The sequence below is a fragment of the Vombatus ursinus genome, unplaced genomic scaffold (assembly GCF_900497805.2).
Source record: "Vombatus ursinus unplaced genomic scaffold, bare-nosed wombat genome assembly UNPS02014818.1, whole genome shotgun sequence".
Lineage (NCBI taxonomy): Eukaryota > Metazoa > Chordata > Mammalia > Diprotodontia > Vombatidae > Vombatus > Vombatus ursinus.
In genome coordinates this window covers 26,362,287-26,380,537 of record NW_020954596.1, presented here as the reverse complement: position 1 = coordinate 26,380,537, position 18,251 = coordinate 26,362,287, and the positions used below count along the sequence as shown (strand labels likewise).

Sequence of the window (18,251 nt, the reverse complement as noted above, 5' to 3'; positions counted from 1 at the left end):
ATTTGACAGATTCTCTCATATTTGCTTCTTCATTCAATCTGTTGTGATATATTGTTTTGGTTGAAGTCTATAAAAAATTGAGCCTCATACAAATATGTAGTTGAAAAATGAAGGAGTATTTGAATACACAAATAATGCTTTAGTATTAGTACAAAAAGAATTTTGCCTTACAGATCCCCTGAAAGGGTCTTGGGTTCAAGGACAATGCTTTGAGAACCACTGATCTAATACAACTGTATCATTTTATAAGAGTAAACTTGGGACCTTAAAAGTAAAGTGACTTGTCTAAAGTTATTAATCAATCAAATATTTATTAAATGCCTACTATGTTCCCAGCACTAGGCCCTGGAGATACAAGTACAAAGAGTGAAACAATCTCTACTAGCAAGGAGTTTACATTCCAGTGACAGAAACAAGTGTGTGTGTGTGTTTGTATACGTATATACATACATGCATATACATACATTTAAGTACTTTGTATTAATTCACTTACATATATTATGGTAATGTATAATAGATTTTATATTTATATAAAATGTTTATATTTGATATTTACAATATGTTTTATACAATATATTATATTTTAATGTAATATATAGTATATAAACTTAAAGCGAATCAATACAAAGCAGTTAAAGACAAGGTAGTTGGGAAAGGAAGGCACTAGCAGGTGGAGGAATCAGAAATGGTGTCATCGTAGAAAACAGGGGCTTTATGATGAAGAAATAAGGAGGGAGTGCATTCCAGGCATGGAGGAAGAGTTTGTTAGAAATAAGATCTTAGAGAAATAAAGCCTTCTAGTTAAAAATGAAACTAAGCTTGGAGTGAGTGAAGAATCATTTATTACACTTCTCAAGAAAGAAGGGCACAACACACTTTAATAGCACGTGGGCACTGGTTCAGTGGTAGAATCAACTTTTAAACCGTTAGTAAGATCCATACTCCACCTGTCAGGGCTCCTATTGGTCTAGTTCATCTAAGTTACACCCTTCCTGAACAGCCCATTGCATGTTCGTCCATGTTCTATTAACTCCGCCCACTTCGTAGGTCCCTTGTTCGAAAATGGCGGCTGTCTCCACCCGTGGGGTGTGTCAGTTCATATTCAATTAGCCTATTAAGCAAGCACAATGGAGAAAAGCCTTTGCCAGGTCGATGCCCCATCCTTGATCCTGGCTAGTTGCAACCCGTTTAGCCGCTAGGGCTCTTTCTTAAAAACTAGTTGTTTTTGGAGTACTTTCTGATTGGTTGAGGCATTATCCACAAGATCTTGGAATTTCTTATCCTGCTGTGGAAGCCTAACTCCCTAAAATCTTTCTTACAAGTTGCGTAACATGGAGTAGCCAAATTGATATTACATGTTGTATATATATGTGTATGTATACACACACACCTCATGACCCTTGGAGTCCTACGTAGTAGTCACAGAACGCCACAATGCCTCATGAGAAGCCTTTCTTAAGCCTGTAGAAGACAGAGTTACTGTATCAGTTATCCAGTGAAAGAAGGTAATATCTGGGATGTTCACAAGATGGTCCTCTCTTTGAGCCCCCATGCCCCAGACCCCTCAGTTCCTCTCTGGTATATATGTGGTACAGCCTCCCCAAAGGCTGAAATCTCTCCTCCAGAAATGAATGGGTGGTCAGCCAGAAATGTCCAGACTGTTTACTTCCTGCTGCATTAGGCTTCTAGTGGCAGCACTGAGCATTTAAATCCTTGTGGGCAAGGTTTGCAATCTTGGATGATTTGGAATATTGCTCAAAATATAAAAAATATAAAATTTACAACTCAAGTCACCACTCGTATCTGTAATCTCTCTTAGTCAGTTATCCCCCATATCCATAGGACATAAATATGCAGCATACTGTGGCCACAAAGTTTATTAAATATAACAAAAATCATTGGCTCATAGATTTAGAGCCAGAAGGGACCAGTGAGTACATCTTGTGCAAATATTTTATAAATGAGGAAACTGAGGTTCAGGAGTTAAGTAACTTGTGCGGAATGTAGGCTCGTTGAGGGTAGGGATTGTTTCATTCTTTGTACTCTGGATTAGAGACTATACCAAGAGAAAGAAAGGGAAGCATGGTCAGAGACATTTTTCTTCTTCTCCAGCTCACTGGTTAATGGGATTTTTTTCAGTATTTGCCAGTCTCTACTCCAGTGGACAATAGAGACTCTCTCTCTCCTCTCTCTTTGTATGTATATATGTATACATAGATATATACATGTATATACACATGTGTACTTACATACCTAAGTTCTACCATGGGCAAGAACTGATCACATAGAATGAAACTGAGTTTACCTTTAAGACCAAATAGCTACTTTGGCTGGAGTGGTGGAGCAGGTGCCACACAGTAGGATAGATACTGACAAAAGGGACAGGGTGAGGAAGAGGAGATGCTTGATCATTCTGGGTTTCCCAGTGTAAGCAAAGGAACTATGAGAAGTCTAAACTGACTAGACTGTATGTGAAGGGTGATGAGCAAGAGAAAAGAAACAGGCTACTGAGTCCTCCCCTGACAATCAGTGGAGCTGATCTCCATTCTGCTTTGGGGTCACAGTCCTGCTTCTTTCATCCTCTGCTTTGAATCACCGGAGATAGGCTCTTGGGCCCTGGCATCTTGTAGCCACCATGGTGTGACAGTCTCAGTCCTCCAGTCGGTCTGACCACACCAGCTGCTAGTTCCCCATGCCCTATTAGCAAACAGGAAAGCAAAATTTTAAGGACAACAGAAGGAAATAGGGGCAGTCAAATTTGGAACCCAGTGTCCACACCTCTTCCTTTTCCCATGGCTTTTTGCTCTTTTCAAGCGTCATTCCCCTGGTTTCCCAGTGAGGGCATATGATGTGATCTCCAGGCTTTCTTTCTCCACCCTGAACCCGGAAGCAAGCAATTTGATAGAGATAAGAAAGCATGGCACGCACACAGGTTATGCTGGGTTATGTGTTTTAACCTCCAAGTCCATTGCTTTATCATTCTACATAGTACTCATAAGGCATAATAATGACAAATTTATATAGCAATTTATGCCTACACCATACCTTCCATATATGATCTCATGTGATGTTTACAAAACCTTGAATAATTTTGGTGTCATTTTTCCTGTTTTTCAGATGGGATAACTGAAGCTCAGAGTGGTTAAGTTACTTGTACAAAGCAACATAGTGAGGATCTTGGGCTTGAATATGGCTTATGTCTTTTAATTCCACATAAAGATCTTATTCTACTACATGCCAGGAGCACACCTGGCAAAGGTACACCTTGGCTGTGGCTGATATTAGGAGAAGCAAAACACATAAAACCAGGGACATTCTGAAATTATGGTATGTTTTGAGAGTCTTTTATGAAAGACATGTAAATGAAATATGTTATTATGATTATATGCATATAATGTTTAATTCATATAATTAGTAAGAGAGGAAATACTTCTTATTGGAGGAGGGGGTTCTTAACCTGGGGGCCACGAACTGGTTTTAAACATTTTTTGATAACTTTTTCAATATAACTGGTTTCCTTTGTAATCCTTTGTATTTTTATTTTATGCTTTTAAAAACATTATGCTGAGAAGGGGTCCACAGGCTTCATCAGAATGCCAAACTGTTCTATGACACAAAAAAAGATTACACAGCTCTGGACTGGGGGGAATCCAGGAAGGCTTTAGGGAGGAGGTGACATTTAACTTGGATGTTAACAGGTGAAGGCGGAGGAGCAGAACATTCTAGCTATAGGGAACCCAGATTAAATTGACTTCTCTGGACAAAGGAGAGGTCTATGGGCTATTCCTTTTTCTTTCAGATAAGATAGACAATAGCCCTTTAAATATTATGTCTATTTTTTTATTTATTATATACCTACTTAAGTGATGGCTAAGTGGCACAGTGGATAGAGTGTTGGGCCTGGAGTCAGAAAGACTCCTCTGAGTTCAAATATGGCTTCCGACACTTACTAGCTGTGTGATCTCAGGCTTAATCTTGTTTGCCTCAGTTTCCTCATCTGAAAAATGATCTGGAGAAGGAAATGGCAAACCATTCTAGTATCTCTGCCAAGAAAATCCCAAATGGGGTCATGAAGAGTCAGACATGACCAGAAAATGACTGAATAACAGTAATACCTACTTAAATTTCTATCTGCTTGGATAAAATCTTTATGTGTCTACGGCTGGAAGCTATCAAACACTTATTTTTGGGGCTTATCCTACCTGCATTATTTTTATTTACTTTTCCCACCTCACTTAAAGCTCATAGATCTAAAACTGGGAAGGGACCTTAGGGTCCAGTTAGAGCAGACGTTCTTAATTTGAGACCGATGAACTACTCTTTTTAAAACAAAGTATTTTTAAAAATAGTATTTCAATATAGCTTCCTTTGTAATCCTATGTATTTTACTTTATATATTTAAAAATATTATTCTAAGAAGAAGTTCTAAAGGCTCCCATCACACCGATATGACACAAAAAACCATTAAGAATTTCTGCTCTAAGGAGGCAGCTAGGTGGCACAGTGGACAAAGAACCAGCCCTTAAGTCGGGAAGACCTGAGTTCAAATCTAGCCTCAGACCAAACACTTGACACTTACTAGCTGTGTGACCTTGGGCAAGTCACTTAACTCCAATTGCCTTTAAAAAAAAAAAAAGAATTTCTGATCTAGACCAACCTTTTCACTTTACAGAAGAGGAAACTGAAACTTAGGGAAGCTAAGTGATTTGTCATATACGGGAAATTTTAGAAGTGTAATTTTTAATTCAAGTCTTTTAACTTCAAAGCTATTGTTCCTTCCACCGTATCACAAGGGTGGAGATAGCAAGGGTTATAGCCATCTATTTCATAGTGTTGTTGGAAGATCGAAATGAGATAATGTATTTAAAGTTCTTCATAAGCAATGAAGGGCTAGAAAAATGTAGCCACTAGGTGGCACTAGTAATAACTAATTTGATCTTGTTCACTAAAAGAAGCAGGATGGGGGATGCCACTTTCTTGGACTATGTGCCCCTCCAACCTGGGGAAGGAACAAATTCCAGTCTATTCATGTTTCTTAGATAGCGAGACATCTTCTATCACTAATCTGTCTCTGTCCCTCTGTCCCTTTCTTTCTTTCTCTCTGAGTGGCCCCAGTGGTCATGTTATTTTCCAGGGTGTAGTTAGTGTGGCTTTACCCAAACAAAATAGCCATGAGTCCCTATCCCATTAGCAAACCCCTACCTCTTCCCTGAATCAACTATAATTTGCAGAGCCCTTTGTGGCCATATTCTGCTGGAATAAACAGACATGCTTAAATATAATCCCTATATTTTACACATAAGTACATATTTTTACATTTAGGTACAGAATCAATAAAAGGAATAAAATAACACATAACAGAATACCTACCAAAGCTTGCAGCTTTTTTCAGACTTAGGAAATCTTTAACCAAATTACAGACACACTCCAAACCCAGGAGCTGTGAGAAAAACAGAGTTCCCATTCACTACTGCCTGGTTGAGAATTGTGTCACGTAGCCCTCTCTCTCTCTCCTCAGCTCTCCTTGTCAATTCAGTTTTATTGTGTGAGCAATCATTATATGGGGCTCAAACAGACACATCAACTCTTCTATCTGTGATAAAAGGGTAAGAAAGGCAGGAATAGGTTTTGGTTATTTGTTTTGTGTTTATAAATATTCTGTCTTGCAGTATTTTGCAAATACTCTACAATAATGCAGGTTGTCAACACCCTATGGAAGAAGACTTAGGCAGGACAAGTGGTATAAAGCAGGTCAACAGAAAGATGCATGACTAGAAAAAAAAGGATGGATCAATCTTGGAATGAGAATAGGTGATAATTATTGGATAGGTGGTGTGATTAGGAAGTCAGCAGTGACCCCTCTTACTAATTTCAGTAGAGCTGTGGAAGGGAAGCCAGATTTGAAAGGGCTGAGTTTTTGGGTGGTGAAGAAACAGTGTAGACTCAGGGTTATCCATTGGGAACTTTATTAGGTAGCCATATTTTTTGATTCTGAATCTGTGATTTCCTTAGGATAGGCAACTCCCAGTGAGGGAATTCCCTCTGTCAATGTGGATCAGAGGTTGTTCCATAACTTGTGGTCTTAGAGAGTCACTCCAGTACTGACAGCTTATAATATGGTAATATTATGTAATATAATATGTGAATATGTTATGTTACTTATGTTTCGATGTTCCGATATGTTGTTTACTCCTAATATTAGATAAGTGGCATTTTTTTTTTTTTGGCTAGGCAATGGGGTTAAGTGACTTGCCCAGGGTCACACAGCTAGCAAGTGTTATGTGTCTGAGGCCGCATTTGAACTCAGGTCCTCCTGAATCCAGAGCCGGTGCTCTACCCACTGCACCACCTAGCTGACCTGATAAGTGGCATTTCTGATAACTCTAGCTCCAAGTGATCCCTCCATCATCTGATCTCAAAGCAATGATTTCTCTTCTTATGTACTTATTTTCCAGGCAGGTTTCTCTCTTGGGCTCTTTTTCTCTTTGCTCCTTCTTGTTTTGGGAAGGGGAATTTTGGGATGTTTTTGTATGACCTGGAGAGTAGTTAAAAGGGTACTAGAACATACTCTCTTGCAGGTGAATTCAGAGGGGCTCACATTCTCTGAGTTTATATTGGAGGAATTTCTCTTTTTCTCTCCTTCTTAAGGCCCTGAGGCTCAGAGGCTTTCTTATTTTATTTCTACCTAACCATATGCTTCACTGCAATCTAGTAAAGATGGTCTAACAGGACCCTAGGAAAGGGTTTACTGTTGTGTCTTATCTTTCCCAAAGTACTTTACTCTGCAAACTCCAGCTTCGACTTTTGTCCACAGACATCCACATATATGGATGTCTTCTTTTGTTCATGAACCTTACACTAGCCACTTCCCTTCTTTATATATATATATATATATATTTTTTTTTTCTGCCTTACTGGTATGTATGTAAGTTATAGTTAGGATCTGTCAAAGCTCTGATTGAATTAATTTCCATTCTGCTGAGTAATGACCTGTATACTTGGATTTAAATAAAAAATTCCATAATATGATCCATGTGTATTTTCCTTCTGTTTGCTAGATGAATACAGAGTATTATTGTTTTCAAAGATTTATGAGAGTGTTGGTGGGCACAATCTGCCAAGTCACAGTATTTCTAAAGCTGAAAGATTCAAGTTCATGAGACTCTTAAAACAAAGATAAAAGCACATGACTATGTGCTTGTAACAGTTCTGGCTTTGGACCTCACCACTCAACCAAAACTGCTCTTTCTAAGGCTGGTTTCCATTGGATGTCATAATGACTAAATCTCATGACTTCTTCTCAGTCCTCACTCCTCTTGACCTCTTGGCAGCCTTTGACACTGACAACCAACCCCTTCTCCCAAATATTCTCTTTAGAGAAACTTCTCTGGGTTTTTGTGGCATTGGTTTATCTTGGTTCTCCTTCTACCTGTCTGATTATTTCTTCTCAGGCTCTGTGCAAGATTATCATTCAGGTCCTAACAGTGGATATCCCCCAAGGATTTATCCTGGGTCTTCTTTTTTCTCTATATACCTGCTTTCTTGTTGATATCATCAGGTGTCACGGGGTTAACTCTCTCTGCAGATAACTCCTAGATATATGTATCCACCTCCAATACTTCTCAAGAGCTCTAGTCCTACACTAGTAAATATCTGTTAAGATACCTGTACAGATATATCACACCCAACAGATCTAAAACAGAATTCATTATTTTCCCCTAATAAACCCAGGTTTCCAACCTTAGAGACATCTTCAATTCATTCACCTCCACCTCCCACCATATCCAATCAGTTACCAAATCTTGATGATTATACCTTGACAACATCTCCTATATGGATAGCTATGTGACACAGTGGATAGAGTGCTGGCCCTCAAGTCAGGAGGACCTGAAATGAAATCCTGCCTCGGACACTTACTAGCTATGTGACCCTGGGCAAGTCACTTAACCCTGTTTGTCTCAGTTTCCCCATCTGTAAAATGAGTTGGAGAAGTGAATGGCAAACCACTCCTGTATCTTTGCCATGAAAACCCAAATGGGGTCACGAAGAGTCAGAAACAACTGAACCACAACAACATCTGTTATATCTATCTCCATTCAAATTGCTACCATGCTACTTCAGGCCCTTGTGACCTCTTATTTGGATCAAAATAATTTCTTCCCAACTACTTTCCCTCTTTTCAGTGTCTCTTAGCTCTAATCCATGCTCTACACATGGGCCAAATTAATCTCACTAAATCACAGGTCTGATCACATCATTCTCTTTATTAAGAAGCTTCAGGTCACCCTATTAGCTCTAGGTTAAAATACAAACTCCTTAGTGGGGCACTGAAGACCCTTCACAATCTGTCTCCAGACTACCTTTCCAAGCTTAGTTAGAACTAGTCTTCATTCCCTCTATATTCTAGCCAAAGCCTACTTGTTGTCCTCTGAACTCAGAATTCCATTTCCTACCTCCGTGACTTTGCATAGGCTATTCTTTATGCCTAGGTTACACTCCATCACAACTTCTACCTCTCGGAATTCCTGATATTTGTCAAGGTTCAACTCATATGCTTCCTATAGGAAGCCTTTCCCAATTCCATTAGATATTAATGCTTTCTCCTCAACCAATCAAATACATAGTTCTATATTTATGTGTTTTATTTTCCCCTCCTGTCCTTGAAGACAAGAAATGTCATTTTCATTTTGTCCCAGTGCCTGGCACACAGAAGGCACTTAATGTTTGATGGGTTGGCCTAGACTGGTTTAGTTGGTTTTCTGGGGTTCTGAAGAACAAGTCCCATCCTTTCCCCACATGACAACCATTCAAATATTTAAAGACAGCTAACTTCCCCTCTCTCCAGGCTAACTATCTCCATTCCTTCCACCAGTCCTCATATAGCTTGATCTCAGAGTCCTTCACTATCTTGTTCACCTGTGGATGCTCTCCAGTTTATCCATGCCCTTCCTAAAACATGGCACCCATTAACTGAACACAATACACTAGAAGACGGACTTATGTATACTTCCGGTTGACTTCTTGCTTCTCTAGTTCACTGTACTCACTTAGATAATCAGGGAACTTCCTGTTTGATAACACCCAGTCTGCTGTCACCAACTCCCCTCGCATCCAGTTCAGAGAGCTATCCCTATAGGAGATGTTGTCAAGGTTTAACCAACAAGATTTGGCAACTGATTGGATATAGTGGGAGGTGAAGGTGAAGAAGCTGAAGATGAAATGAACAAGTTCATTTATAGATCAGAACCCAGAGAGCTAACAGTGACTGCTAGGGAAGAAGCCCTTTGCTCAGGGCCCAACTTCAGTCACTTTCCGTGTATGTTTACGCAGCCCAGTGGAGCTCTCCTGTATGTCTCTGATGTAGTTGCTTCTGACTGACCCCCTGCTTCCTCTACATGTCACATTCTTGGTACTACTCTGCCTTTAGTCTCCCCTCCTCCGAATCCCAGTCGATGATGCCTGGCACTTTCTTCTGATTCTCCAACTGACATCATCTTCTGCCCAGTAGAAATCCTGACATTGAACTCTTCCCTGTTGATTTCCTACTCATCCTTTACAGCCCAACTCAAATGCTACTTTCTCCACTAAACCTTTCCAGCTAGTAATGGGCTCCTGAGGAAAAAGTGAGGCTAGCGTCTTTGCACAGCCTTCCCTCACTTAAATCCAATTCACCTGTAATTATGGCATCACCTTACTGATGCCACGTGAATGAAGCAAACAACAGCAAACAACAACCTGCTAGTAATGACCTCTCCCCTCACACCACACACAACACTTTGTTTTGTAATTCTGATGAGCTTATGATGTAATGTTGTATTTTATAGCTACATGTGTTAGTGTCCTGTTCTCCTCCTAGATCCTACTAGACAGCAAAGCTTCATGAGGCTAGAGACTGCGGCTTATCCAAATTTTCTATCTCCCCCAACACCTCACTCGGTGCTCTGTAATTAAGCTGGTGCTTAATTTTATGATGATTAGTGTTATGTCTGGTTCCACATCTTCTTCCATTAGGCCTCCACGTCCTTGCCTCCCCCAACCCCAGGTGAAATGAATCTCTCCTTCCTCAAATTTCTCTTGCTGGGACGTCTCCATTTCCCTTATCACATTCTCTGTTGTATCATAACTAATTTGTAGACACGTTTTCTTCCCTCCCGTTGGACTGTAAGTTGAGAGGGAGACCTACTGTGTTCTGGTGAAACTTTGTAGCTTCCTCAGAGCCTGCATTCATGCACCTGCATTTGTAGACCTGAGCTCGGTACACAGCTCTCTCGGCTGCTAAATATGAAAGAAAAACCTCAGGAGAACAGTGTCTAGCCCTGGTGACAACAATACCAAGCAAAATCTTAGTGTTCACGGGCGGAGGGGTTCCCCACCTCCTTCCACTTTCCTCGCTCCCGCTTTGGTCCAATGACATTGGGCTCCTCCCTCACACTGGCCGCGCCAGCTCCGGACTCTGCGTTTTCATTGGCTGTCCCTCCGACCCGTAATTCTCCCCTTCCTCACCTCCGACCTTGGCTCCTAGCCCCCAGCCGCAGCCGCTGGCCTTCTTCCTTAATTGTAGCGGCCCCCCCCCCCCGTCCCCCGGGGAGCCTCTCCGCTGTACCTTGTGCATACCGCTTGCGCCTAGTTGTTTGCACGGCGTCTCCCCCCAACCCCTCGGGCTCCAAGCTCGCACAGGAGGGCACAGTGCAGACGCCTTCCTTCTCGGAGGCCCCACGGTCAGCCAGCCTAGGCGGCAGCAGCGCTCCCCAGCGCGCAGAGCGGGGCCGAGCGCACCTCCAGTCTCTCTCGCCGCTTAGCACGTGTCGTGCGGGGTGGAGGCGGGGCCGGGGCCGGAGCAGCGGCGCGGGAGGACGGGGATGATGGCAGCCGTGGCAGGGGACGCGCGCAGGGTGCTGGTGTACGGGGGCAGGGGCGCGCTGGGCACCAAATGCGTGCACGCTTTCCGGGCCAAAGACTGGGTAAGCGGACCGCCGCCGCGCTGCGCCGCGCCGGGTTTCTTTGCGCGTGGGACTTGGCAGGGAAAAGTGGCATTTGTGTGTGTGGGGGGGTTGGGCTCCCCTGAACACCGAGCCGGGGGGGTGGGGGTCCTTGCCTGTGGGCCCGGCCTCACTTCTCGTGTACTTCCGTGCACATAGGCACGCCTATGCATGCGTAGACGGCTGTGTTCGTGCGCATGCTCCCGCTTCTAGGGTACCCCGAAATACACATAGTTCTCCTCCCCTCTGCTCGCGTGCATGCCTCCGCTTCTGGGATACGCCAAAATACATTACCCCTTCCCCTGTTCTCGTATGTACGCTCCCGCATTTGGGATACCCCCAAAACACATGGAGCCCTACCCAGTGTGCATGCCTCTGCTTCTAGGATACCCCGAAACACATGTATGGACCCCCTCCTCTCCGGCGCATGCTCGGATACGCCCATGCATCCCCTCCCCTGTGCACACGCCCTCCCCTCTCTGCTACCTTCTTGCTTTTGTGAGGGTGCGGCTGAAACACGGACCTCAGGGGCCACTATTTTACCTCCGAGGCTTAAAGAGACCAAATTCTTGTAACAGGGTGTTAAAAGTGCACCTCTCGGGCGCACCCACCCGTGCACCCCTCAGCAGGGTCCTCATATTGGCTGGCTGGGGCAGGGTCTCCCGGGTTGGAGGGAGGGAGGGGAAGCTGGGCCACCGAGAAAGGGCACTGGGGAGACTGGGTTACGCATCTGTCATCCACCGACTTCACCGGGAAAGGAGGGGAGGGTGGGGAAGCTGGGGTGCAGCCCCCCCAGGAGGTTGTAGTTCACAGGGTTTGTAGATTAAGGGTGGGGTGGAAGACTGGGTGAATTTGGGGTGTCCAGGTTTCTACTTGGGCTTTGCTACTTATGGGCTCTTGAAACCTTGGGCAAGGCATTAAACTGCTCTGGGTCTCAGTTTCTTCTTGTGTCAAATAAGGGAGTCTGCATGATCCCTAATATCCCCTCTGGATCCGGATTTTAAGAGGACTAGGGCTCCCCGCTTCTTTATTTTCGCTCTTTTAAGCTAATGACATTCCCCTTTAGCACCCGCAGTCCTGGGACACAGACTTGCATTAGGTTCCTTTTGTTGTTATTACTGTGTTTACAAATTAAATGTCCAAATCTGACTGACTCCTTTCTTCCTCCCTCCTTCCCTCCTTCCTTTCCTTCCTTCCTTTTTTCCTCTTTCCTTTCCTTCTCCTGGCAGTGAGGGACTGGCAATGACAGTGTTAACTTCCTGGGAGGGAAGGGAGAAAATAGATCTGGCAGGCTGGGGTCAAGGTCCTTGTATGACTGACTGTACTTGTCCATGTGGGGCCTCCGGCAGGCCTAATAGACGCTGGGCCCACACCTGCGCTGGATACAAGATTTTTTTGGGGGGGGGGATTTTGACAGCAAGTGAACACATTAAGGAAGATTTGCCAAAAGAACCAGTGCTTACATGTTGAAAGAGGAATCTGTCCCCATTGAGAACATTCATAGCTTGTTTGACCAGTAAAATTTATTTTTCATCTATAGGGTCAAACAGGGATGGTCAGGACTGTGAGGGAATTCCCACTTGAGTGAGCTCCAAGATCCCTTTAAGAACTGAGCATCTCAGGCATGATTAAAGGAAACTTAGCTTGGACAACGAGGGATCAATGAATGTGGGATAGATAAAAAAGGAATGGGAGGAGAATCACTAGGCATTTACTATATGTGCCAAGCACTGTGCTAAGGGCTTGAGGATACTAGTAGAAAAAGAAACTCACACTCTAATTGGGGGAAGTAATGCTGGGTGTATATAAAGGCCTTGAATGTAAAGGCAAGACAGGGGTCCCGAAGAAGAGTAGGCCTAAGAGTCAGAGCAGAACAGGGATTTTGAGTACCCTGTAGGACGGGTGCAGGTGAAGGGGAGAGGTGTCTGTTGACCTGTCAGGAGGGGAAAAGGTAAAGGAGCATCAGCAAGGAACTTTCAGGTAGCTCTGGGGTTACAAGGGTAAACTGTCTTGATTCCAGGGCTGGGCAGTGTCTGGAGAACAATAATGCTAACCACATGTTTTTATAGAGCTTTAAGATCGGTCAAGCATTTCCACAGAACACCCCTATGAGGTGGGAAGTGCAAGTATTATTTTTCCCCCATTTTAACAGGTGAGGAAACTGAGGCTCAAATCCCTTTTATTTTCCATGGTTCCACAGCTAGGATTTGAACCTAGGTCTCCTGACACCATGCCTATCACCATTTGTGTTATGCATCACACTGCTTCTTAGATACATGTAAAAGACCTTGACTCTAGAGGCCTAATCAGTTAATGTTATAGGGAAAATCCTCTCCATAGAAGTGATCTTTACATTAGCACTGATTCCATCTGTCGCCTTAAACCAACCCCTCCACTTTTCTGGGTCTCAGTTCTTCATCTCTAGAATGAGGGAGTTTTGGGATCTGGGCCCCAAAAAAGAAAAACCCTGGACTTTCCCACATGGCCACATCTTTGGCATTTGCCCATCATTGTGGCTACGCTCCATCTCCCAGTTCTGTCCAGTTCTGTTACCTTTAACCAGCCTTGTCCTCTGTTGTCTTACCTCCCTATGGCCCCAGGCCACTTCTCGCCCTTAACGCTAGCTAGGCTAGGCCATGTGTTCCAGGTCCCTGGCATTCTATTACCTCAAGTCCCCTCAGACTCCTTGGCTGCTCCTAGATCCCTCCCACGGTCTTTCTGTATATAAGGCCCATCTTGTCTCCGTTAAGGTGTTTAGATTCTTAAAATCTAGCCACTGCTCAGATTCTTGTAATCTAGCCAATAGCTCCCTAATGTTCAGACTCCTTAAGAGTCTGCCCAATATGGTGGATGTTCTAATAAACCTTGTCTTTGGCTGAAAAAATAAAAAAAAATTAAAAATTAAATAAATTGGGGCAGCTAGGTGGCACAGTGGATAGAGCACTGGCCCTGAAGTCAGGAGGACCTGAGTTCAAATCTGGACTCAGACCAAACACTTGACACTTACTAGTTGTGTGACTCAGGGCAAGTCACTTAACCCCAATTGCCTAACAATAAATAAATAAATAAATAAATAAATAAATAAATAAATAAATGAGAGACTTTGACTGGAGGACCTTTAGACCAATTTCTAGCTCAAATGTTCCGATTTGTTGTCCCTCTCTCCTGGGGTTATCTTGGCTCATCATTTGATTGTAGTTCCTTTGCCATTATTTTTTAATTAAAAATTTTTTTTTGATAGAGCTTATACAATTTTAAATCTGGAAGAGATTTTGGAGATGATCCAGTGTTACCTCTTTTCTCTCCCCTCCTTCCTGTTAGATTTGAGGAAACTGAGCTTCAGAAATATTAAGTGATTTGCCTAATATAAAAAAGTTAGTGACAGAACAGGGACTGGAACCGAGTTCTCTGATTCCCAGGCAGATGTCCTTTCTCCTGTCTAGAAAGGCCCCTGTTTTGGGGCAACTGTGTTCGGTTATAGGTTATATGGAGAGTAAGTTTGATGGTAAAAGAGGAATTTAAGTTTTTCAAAGTTGGTTGTCTTTACGATGTTTTATATGTATACATATATATAGACACACACACACATATATATAACATGTATTATCATGAGAGACTTTGTTAAATGACTTTTTAAAATTGAGGTCAATTATTCACTTAACCCTGCTTGCCTCAGTTTCCTCATCTGTAAAATGAGCTGATGAAGGAAATGGTAAACCACTCCAGTATCTTTGCCAGGAAAACCCCAGTGGGGTCATGAAGAGTTGGACATGACTGAAACAACAAAATGTCTTTGGCATTCTGGGAGGCTGCTAGGTATTTCACTGTATGGTAATGCAGGGTCTGGAGTCAGGAAGACTGGAGTTCAAATGTAGCTGAAGGTGTATTTACTAGCTGTGTGACCCTGAGCAAGTCACTTAACCTCTGTCTGCCTCAGTTTCTTCAACTGCAAAATGGGACTAATAGCATCTACTTCCCTGGGTTGTTTTGAAAATCAGATGAGATAATAATTGTAAAAGTGCTTAGCACAGTGCCTGGCACATAGTAGGTACTATATAAATGCTGGTTATCATTATTCTCCCTATAACCGATCTCTTTATTTTGTTAAATAAAAAAAAAAAGTAAACTATGTTAGTCTAGCATGACCTGCCCCTGATGAAACCTTGCTGGCTCTTTGTGATCCTTGCTTGCTTTTCTAGGTGCTCAATCCCTATCTTTTAAATAGCTTTTTCTAGAATTTTACAAGAAATTAAAGTCAGTTTTTCTTTTCTTTTCTTTTTTTTTGAAAATCAGGGCCAAGTTTACTCTTCTCCAGCCCATGAACTCTTAAAGATCGCTGACTGACTCAGCAGTCACATCCCGACAGGTCATTCACCACCCGAGAATGACCCCTTTCAGTTTATCTGGGCCTGGTAACTTGTACTCATGAAGGGCCCCTGTGTTGTGCCCTTACCCTCTCCCTAATTCTCTTGGGTTTCAAGTACATGTTAACCATTTTTGGTCTGTTTACAGTCCAAAGGTCGTTTTATTTAGCAGAGAAAACAGAAGCAAAATAAAATGAGTAGAGATGCTTCAATCCAATCAGTTAATCTATCATTAAACATTTGTTAAATGTCTTCTGTGTGCCGGGCACTGTGCTAAGCACTGGAGATACAAAAAGAGGCAAAAGGCAGTTCCTGCCCTCAGGGAGCTTACAATCTCTTCCTTCTTTGATTCCCTTTATTTCCCTAGTATGTAGCATGTTCCACATTTTTGTTGGCCTGAGCTTTCCCAGGTGAACCTTTAACATTCCTGGAGTGTTCTCATGAGACCCTGCTAATTTGCCCAACTTGAGAATTTGCTCTCCTTTAAATAATCGTCCTGGGCCTCTTACTGATACTGGCTAATGAGATGGGTCCCTTGAATAGTTTGAAAACATTATTAATTTTTTTTTCAACTATTCTTGGCCACTTAAGATGCTATTTTTCTGTCTGGGTCTGTGACAGAAGCCATGTTATGTTATATTATAAGGTTAGGGACTTGACCTGTGGTTTCAACAGTATGAAAAATTCCCAGATGAGGAAACTCCCTATGACACTTAGCACAGGCTTAGGAATTGCTTAGAGTCCTGAGAAGTCATCATTTCCCAAGGTCACACAGCCAGAATGTGTCTGACATAGGACTCGAACCCAGATCTTCCTGAATCTGGCACTGTCTCCCTAGCTATTCTACCATGCTGGCTCATAGTGGATTAGAGAAGAATGTGTGACCTTGGAAGAGTTGATTGACCTCTGTGGTCCTTGGTTTATTCTTGATCTAGATGACCTTGAGGGTCCTTTCGATCTTCAACAATCCTGCAAGTCATTGCTTCTACCCTGTCTATAGTTTTGAGACTCTGCTCTTTCATTTTTTAAAAATCAGGATGTTTGTTCTTTTTTAGTCTATGAACTTCCCTCCTCTCCCTCTGGTAGTCAGGAAGACCTGGGTTCAGATCTGGCCTCAAACTCACTACTAGCAGTGTGACCCTGGAAAATAGATCAAGGAGAGCTAAATTAAGAATTATTAGACTACCTGAAAGCCATGATCAAAAACAGAGCCTAGACATTGTATTTCAAGAAATCATAAAAGAAATCGGCATCTACCTCATTAAAGTTTTTATAGATATAAATATCGAAATGAAATCATAGGGTTAGTCCAGGGGTGGGGAACCTGCAGCCTCGAGGCCACATGTGGCCCTGTAGGGCCTCAAGTGTGGCCCTTTGACTGAATCCAAACTTAACAGAGCAAATCTCCTTAATAATAGGATTTGTTCTGTAAAACTTGGACTCAGTTAACAGGCCACACCCAAGGACCTAGAAGGCCACATGTGGCCTGGAGACCACAGGTTGCTAACCCCTGGGACTCTAGTCTCTTATACTACTACGTAAACCTTTTCAAGAGTGTAGGTTAAATTAGCAAAGAGCTTCTAGCATCTAGAGTGAAAAACAAACCTACCAGCTGCCTCCAACCTAAAAACTCAACTCCCCACACTCCCCGCCCACCTCCTTGTACCTGGGGGGGGTGGGGGGTGAGAAACCCTGAAAGAAGGGAAGAAGAAAAACTAAAATAAACTAGGAAATAAATAGTGAAAATGCACATTTTAAAATCCCTCCTGTCCACTTATTTCTCAGAAATGCTTGCCTGTGCTCAGAGTGGGTCCCAGCAGGACCCTCATTTGATCTCTCAACAACCCTATGAGGTAGGAGCTATTGTTACCCCTATTTTATCGTTGAGGAAACTGAGGCAAACAGAGATTAAGTGACTTGCCCAATCTTCTGACTCCGGGTTGTGGGATATGTGGATGTTGCTTCTGCATATTACTTAAACAGAGGTTGGAGTCAGAGAAATAGTTTTTTTATTATTATTATTTCCACAAAAAGCCAAGTAGAAACCTTAAGGAATGCAGTCTGGGGGCTAGGTGGAAGTTGAACAAAAGGGAGGTATATTAGAATAAGAAAACACTCTTGGTGGTGCATAGACTAACAGGTGGAAAACCATTTCTGAGGTTAAAAAAAAAGGTGTTCCCAAGTAAGGGTTGGGGTCACCAAATTGTGGGGAGTGGGAGATGTAATTGGGGTGGAGATTCACATGGGTAAATTAGGTGCTTCGGATAGACTGTAACCTCTATAGTACTCAAAGAATGGGGAAATAGGGGAAGGAAATCTGAATGGAGAATAGGGAATAAAATGGTGTGCCTTTGTTTATACATGTGCTCCCACATGTGTGTTCTTATACATTCTGGATGCCTAGCCTTCCCAGGTAGTTAATAAAGCTTCTTTCTGATTCAACAGTGGCTTCATGGAATTCGTGATATTGATATAGATAACAGAGTCCAGTGTAATTGTATTTCACTATCCCAAACTATGCTTGTACTAACTCACCGTGTGACTTTGGGTAGGTCTCCATCTTCTGAATCTCCATTTCTTAATTTTTGAAATAAGGGCACATGAGGAGATTAGGTGTCTTTGGAGAAGAGAGGCCCTATCACAGAGTATTGAAAAGCCTGGGATAGTTCTAGTGGAGGTCCCTGACCTGCCACATTGTCTTATAAAGATGCACAAAGTTGTGACTCTTTACTAAATCTTTTTTTTGGTCTTTTTGTTCACCCTAGTGGGTTGCCAGTATTGACGTGGTAGAAAATGAAGAAGCCAGCGCCAGTGTGGTTGTTAAAATGACCGACTCCTTCACCGAGCAAGCTGAACAGGTGATCATAAAAATGTTCCAGGAAAAGATAGAATATTGTGAATTCAAAAT

The 18,251-nt window shown here is 42.6% G+C and overlaps 1 protein-coding gene and 1 long non-coding RNA gene across 2 annotated transcripts in view; one reads left to right on the top strand and one right to left on the bottom strand.

The window, feature by feature from the left end:
- Positions 1–2,608: 2,608 nt before the first annotated feature.
- Positions 2,609–10,685, bottom strand: LOC114023365. The gene is made up of 3 exons (XR_003566778.1): positions 10,604–10,685; positions 5,371–5,593; positions 2,609–2,697 (listed from the first exon to the last, which is right to left on the bottom strand). It is a non-coding gene; the product is annotated as an uncharacterized LOC114023365 (long non-coding RNA).
- A 167-nt stretch (positions 10,686–10,852) lies between these two features.
- The window catches only part of QDPR (quinoid dihydropteridine reductase), a 35,718-nt gene continuing 28,319 nt past the window's right edge, over positions 10,853–18,251 (top strand). The window contains exons 1-2 of the mRNA XM_027835973.1: positions 10,853–10,961; positions 18,109–18,201. Of these exons, the coding sequence (XP_027691774.1) occupies positions 10,860–10,961; positions 18,109–18,201 (195 nt within the window). The 5' untranslated portion in view covers positions 10,853–10,859. The remainder of the gene's footprint in view (positions 10,962–18,108; positions 18,202–18,251) is intronic.